Below are 6854 nucleotides of genomic sequence, written 5' to 3' on the forward strand. Positions count from 1 at the left end.
ACTGTGTCAGAGTAGGAACCTGTAAAATTATAAATGTGATGTAATTTGTCTCTGGAGCCCCTCTCACCTTTCATGGTGACCAGGCTGGGGTTCGGCAGGAGCGGCAAGGTGAGCAAAAACAGGAAATACATCACTGACAGACCATTGTAGCGGACCGAAGACGCTGTGGTGCAAAGAAAAGAACACATACACTTCATCTGTTTGATAGAAATTATTCATTCACTTCGTAAACTTATTTGCGACAAACTGGTCACATTAACAACTAAAGAAAAAAGCAAATGACCTATGAAAGTGTAGGTGTACCTGTTTGTCAACTAATACAAATGAATTTAAAAATGAAATTACCACAGCTCTTCAAAACCATCCTGTGGTGTGTCTTAGCGTTAACACTGACAGAGAAACCTGTGGTTTAAGAAGTACTCACTTAATTATTATACTTAAAAAAGCTTAATAAACTCAAAGTATTAATACTGCGTTACAAGTTTAGTGTTACAAGTAAATGTATAGCATTCAAGATTTTACTTAAATAAAAAAACAAAAGTATAAGCATCAAAATATACTTAAAATACCAAAGTAAAAATACATTTTATGCAGAATGGCCTTTTTTACAATTATACATATTATATTATTCTATTATAATTATTGATACATTAATGTGTTCACTTAAATGTTGCAGCTGGTAAAGATGTAGCTACTTTTAATGACTTTATTTACTGCATGGGAAGATGTGTTCATTCACTCTTCACTCTCTCAAAAAGTTGTATCCAATTATAATTTATCACTATATTTTGTATTACTAATCTGAATCTGCAAAGTAACTAGTAATTTAGTAAGTAAAATATTTGCCACTGAAATGTAGTGAAGTTAAATAACCTTGTCATTCGTCACAACAACACCACGGCAACAACATATAACTTGCCTGACATCAAATTAAATGTTTTAATTTAAAAAAAAAAACTCACATTTTGTGATGTTAAGCATCAACTTCACTATTCAAATCACAGTAGATGCAAAAATAGAGCTCAGGTAAATGTTCTGTGGTCGGGTCTATCTCAGACCTGGACTGGCGGCACACACGGCTTCTTACAAAACGCTGATTTGATATTAACACTCGAGACTCAGCGCAGATACTGTAAGATATGAATGCATATCTCTGAAACGGGATCAGTATTGTACATTTCCTCAGTGCTATTAAGTTAAAGTCTTGCTGTCTACAACAGTAAGCACACATGTACTCGCTTTACTAAAATAACTCCAGCTCATCGATTCACCGTCTTCAATACAACCTGTTTCCACTGAACGGAGGAAAGAACCAATATATTAAAATTAACTTAATGCTAATACCATACCAAGATAACAGCCACCACAGAAATTTGTTTGTGGGAAAATAATTCAAGATTGTTTGATTTAGGATTAGGAATCAGCAGGATTTTACAGCATCTTTACTAGACACCTAAAGATTAGTCTTACTATGATCTCAAGACCTGAAACTGCTGCAGAAATACCATTTGTGTATTTCAACATAATATGACCTCTATCCTTTGTAACTGAACTCTGGAGAGGGACACACTACAAATGAAGTTTATATCAGCACAAATTAATTTGAAATAAGACCATTTAAAAGACATCAACTCACCAGTCAGCAGGAGCAGTGGTAGAAACAAGTTATAGAGCATCCCGACCACGAGGTCCCCTGCCATGTCTCCTTCTTTGTGTCAGAGACACCCACACAGTTCCTTTAAATGCTATCTCCCTCTAAATGCCCACACAAATGTGTAAATGTCTTAGCAATGTGGAGGGGAAACTCCAACCTGCTCGTACATTTCTCAGAAGAACGTGTGTGAAGCCTCCGTCAAATCATCCTCCAATACAGAAGTGAGAATACAGGAAATATAGTTAAAATCCAACATACTCAAACTAAAACAAGACGATGTCAGTCCAGTGATGAGCAGCACCGAGAGAGGAGAGAATCTTGTTTTAAAATTGTGTGAATATGATGACTCCCTCCACTCTTTGCTTTTATCTCTGTCACACCCTCATTTCCCTCCCTCACCTCTCTTTCTCTATATCTCTCTCCCAGACATAATGGGTTGTAACACAACATCTATATTACTATACTCATACTGACGCTAATCTCACTCAGGAGAATATTGCCTATCACTACATGACTGCAAAAACATTCTTCTAATATATAAAACCCGGCAGACAAACAGCAACAGCAGAGACAAACTGACTTTTGATATAATATTATGACGGCTTTGACAGGAATTGTGCTTCAAAGTTTTTTGTTTCTGCTTGTTCACGCAGGCATCTTTGCATTCATTCACGCATTATGTTGAAACAACAGCCTGATTTCTTTATTTCTGAAACCCAGACACATACTCATACAGCACTGTGTTTGTTTCCGTACAGCCGCGTCAGGCTGGCTCATCATATTTGCTCTGTGGGGTGAAGGGAAGTGTATCTAATATTCATGGCTGTGAGGCCATTAAGAGCTGGTGTGACTACAGAGGAATGATCAATGCGAGAACTGAGATGAGCAAAAACATTAACTTTACTCCAAAGGAGAAAAGCAAAACATTGCACCACCCACCAAGGGAAATCTAATATGATGCTCATGTGTATCAAATTGCACTTTTTTTCTCCTAACAACATAAACCTGCTAAAATAGCAGCTCTGACTGTGTCTGGAGTATTGGTTGACAAAAAGTTGACAAAAAGCCAGACTCCCAGGCTTCCCTGGATGCACTGGGCACTTCTCCATGATCTGGGTGCAAATACATTGTGCCAAATAAGACCCTGTTTCCTCGTGTATTTCTATGTAAGGGACACAAGGCAACAGCTTTTTTTTAAATTGGTCCAGTATTGAGCCTGGCCAGCCCGGCCGCTGCAAAGCAGGCTATAATTCAATCCAGCAGGGCAACTCTGCACCATCAATGTACATCCACCCAAAAAAGGCTCAGACTGTTATTAATTAATTAGTTAATTATTAAGTGTCATCGTCATTAAGTAATTTTTACAGCAAAAAGGCCAAATTTTCCTAAGTTCCGATATATGAGGATTTGCTTCTTTTCTTTAGTCCTGATAGTAAATCAAAGTTAAATCAAAACAGATTGGGTTTTAGGAAATTGGGATGAGCATTTTCTGACATTTTATGGATGAAACGATAATTTAGATAGTTATTGATAATGATTGACAAAGAAAGTAATCATTAGCTGGAGCCCTAATTTTGTGAACATACAATAGCAAGAAGCAAATTTGGGTTTACAAAGCTGGAACTAAAAAGGGAATCCAGATAAGAGGAGCTTCAGTTTTCTTATTCATTTTACAAAATGCCCAGAATACCATATAATCTAATTTATCAATCTAAAAATAATCATTTCAACACCACAAACAGTCCAGATGACCCTAGCCTTTTTAACTAAACTAATAAATTCATGTGTGTATTTGTCTGTAGATTATTACAGATGATGTTTCTCTGTGGACAGATAAACCCTCAGACTCAACATGAGGAAAAAAACACTCAATTACTCCTGAACAATAGATCTAAATTGATTATGATGAGAATGAGTGCTGAGAAGGAAGCTAACATTTCATGACAGCGCAATTAAAAAGAGCTGCTAGTGGACATGCTGATAAAGGGTCTTGGGTGGTGGGGATTCAGGGGAAGAAAGTGCGTGTGTGTGTGCGTGTGTGCGTGTGTGTGTGTGTGTGTTCAGAGTGAGTCAAATATCGATCCGTAATATGTGCTCAGCTTGTGTGTAAGAGAAGGTGCGTACGTCTATTCCTCAGAATGTAGCCAGTTTTGTTTAAGCCAAAATTGCTAACTGGCGCACCGATGATCATATATGGTTCCCCGGTTTAGACGAGTGCTGCACCAATACCAATCTGCTGCCCTGAAAACAATCTCCCTTCAGTTCCTCTCACATTTACATATTGTCCAACCTACATCACTGTTGCACCTCTTACGGCCACCTTATACAAAACAAAACGTGTGTCCGAACAAATTGTAGTATGTAGTATATTTAATGAGTGAAAGGTTTGTGAATGTCAATGGAAACAGACAAAAAGTGGGAGGCCAGTATTGGTCAATTTTAATTCAAATGCATGTTTTGTGTTAACACATTCATGTGAAAGGGTGTGTTTAAGCAAAACAAAAAGCTAAAAGGGAAGCAACCATGTTCTACAAAGGGGCACTACAACATGGTATTCCTAGACTGTTTATGCAAACACACTGACATTTTGTAACCGGTGTTTACAACCCAAGCACAGACTGAAGGAATGTTGATGTGATTTAACGCTTACTGTTAAGACTTGGCTTCAGGTTTAATATTAAGTTGATTCGTTCCATTAAAAAATACTTCATACAGGTGATGTACCGAGAAATATACAATCAAACTGGGCAAAAGAGGCGTGGCAGTAATGTTTTTCATGTTAGTCTAACAGATGGGAGGCGGCTCCTTAGAGATTTTTGAACGATTTGGCCTCAAGCTCCAGAGAGCAGCAGGTCAGGTCAGGACAACACGAAACCCAGAGGACAGCCGGGGGGGTTCAAGTACAGAGCCACAGCTTTCAGTCCGCTCACTGATGCATTTCACTTTTAATATTACTCCGACAAATTATCTACTCCCTTGTCCGGCTTTTTGAAGGTTTGGGTATAGGATAGTATGAAACATTATGGTTGGCCTCAACAAAAAGCCTTAATTAAGTAATGTGTCCTTCCACAATCAGCTTTTATCATGACAGTAAAGCAGGAGTGAAAGGTTAAGAAACTATTCATTATTATTGAATTACACATTTTAAATATTTTTAATCATGTAAAAAAATGTACCTCCAAGAGTATTTCAGACTATTTAGATGAGAGATTTAACATGCAATGGATTTAACGTTCACTTCAGAAAATACTTTTGTATCTAATGCTTTTTGAAAAAAACCTAGAATTGTATGAGAACTATGCAGTTGTTGGGGTTGAGTTTACGGTAAAGAAATGAACCCCAAACTTTCTGCTCAGATTTAGACGACTGCTGCCACCTAGTGTTTAACAGACCTAACAGCAGTAGAGCTTGTGGCCCGCCCCTGTTACTATATGAACCTTTCTTTAATAGCATAATAAATTTGAAGAGCTGTGATTTAATTTAAAATTTACCAAACTACAAAATCAAAATTTAACCCAGAAAGTGCGTCAGAAAGTAATTGATGGTATTTACAAATGTTTTATTTTGCAAACAATATGTTAATTTATTTAAAATGATAAAACCATCATAGGACCTGTGTATGAACATGCATTTATTTATAACAACTTGTTGTAACATTAATGATACTATAAACATTTTATGACAAGGATGTGTAAAAAGAGTTTGATTAACATCTGTGATATTTCTAAGCAGTAAAAGCGGCATCAGTGCAGTTAATCTGCAGAGGAAGATTAAAGATATGAAAACAAGGTGAATATTTCAGACTTTTTTCATAGTTTTCTCCCTTTTATCTCTAATCTCTAATATCATAAGCTTCACAGAGATAGGATCTATTGCAGGGCCATCATATTGGTATGCAGCAGATATACCTGTTTACCTAATAAACAGGTTGTTTAGACCACAGTCAGTCAGACTACCGTGCATCTAATGACTCTGTACATTGTGCATGCACAGCGATGCCTATGGTTGGATTATGGACCAGACCAAAGGGGCCACTGACCCGGGGCCTCAGACTGCCAGGGCGCTGCTAACAATCCCTTTATTTCAGCTAGCTGCCCATTTTCCCTGGTAGATGCTAACAAAGTTGGCATACTGTGGAAGCGTCAATAGAGTCAGACAGCTAGATTTTAACGATTTTGTGGATGATGAGAAAGCGGGTCGGGGGGGTCCAACAGACATGTGCCCAGGGGCATCATGTTTCCCTGTGATAGACGGGTCCTCACCCAAAACATGCTTGATGGAGCAACCCCAAGATATTCACCCATGTCTCAATTCAATTCAATTCAATTCAATTTTATTTATAGTGCCAAATCATAACAAAAGTTATCTCAGGACACTTTACAGACTAGGTAAAGACCACACTCTATGATAAACAAAGACCCAACAATTCCCCCGTAGAGTACGGTGGCAACGGAAACCTTCCCTATTACAGACAGGAACGTCAGACAGACCCAGCTCTGTGGAGGACGGCCATCTGTCTTGACCGGTTGGAAGTCTCCTGTAAACAATTTAGATATAAAATATGCTTTGAACAGGTCGATGTCAATAATATTTGTAAACACAGCAGAAGTGATCAGAAACACAGAAAAAGCTAATTTGCCACCTATACCAGAGATCTTCGACAGGAGGTCCTCTGAGTTGCTGCAGGGGTCCGTCTAATTGTTTGGGTTTCTCTTGTTTTCCAAAATATGTCTGAAAATAGCCTATACTTCAAGATGAGTGCGACGTATTATGAGCAAAGATAAATGTGTGGAAACAAATACTTTTAAACAGCCTTGATGATAGACTCAACTGACTTATAGACAAGGTAGCCACTAAGGTAGCCACACACAGATACAATTTGGCTGAATGATTCAATGTTCCTTCATAATGTATGTTTAACATTAACATATGATGTCTAAATACATGGATATGTTAATAATGATCATTCTAATATATTAGTATTGTGTGCACCATAGAAAGCTGTGTGTATAGGCTTTAGGTCAGCCTAGCTGTTAGGCCTAGTTTAATATGTAAGTCAAATTAATACAATATTGGTAGGGGTCCCTGCATCAGCTCTTTCAGCTAAGGGGTCCTTGACCTAAAAGATCCCTAAACATATCACAATCTTCTCTTTTAAATATCTAATCATGAATCTATTGTGTAAATATATGTGTCTGCG

General features: G+C 37.7%; 1 protein-coding gene across 1 annotated transcript in view; it reads right to left on the reverse strand.

The window, feature by feature from the left end:
* The window catches only part of LOC310952077 (piezo-type mechanosensitive ion channel component 2), a gene marked incomplete at both ends in the record, with an annotated part of 36318 nt that extends 34618 nt beyond the window's left edge, over window positions 1-1700 (reverse strand). Inside the window, 2 exons of the mRNA XM_083920563.1 lie at window positions 68-163; window positions 1637-1700. Of these exons, the coding sequence (XP_083776689.1) occupies window positions 68-163; window positions 1637-1700 (160 nt within the window). The remainder of the gene's footprint in view (window positions 1-67; window positions 164-1636) is intronic.
* Between the last annotated feature and the right edge of the window lie 5154 nt (window positions 1701-6854).

The sequence above is a fragment of the Echiichthys vipera genome (genome assembly GCF_963691815.1).
Source record: "Echiichthys vipera genome assembly, chromosome: 9".
NCBI classification, from domain to species: domain Eukaryota; kingdom Metazoa; phylum Chordata; class Actinopteri; order Perciformes; family Trachinidae; genus Echiichthys; species Echiichthys vipera.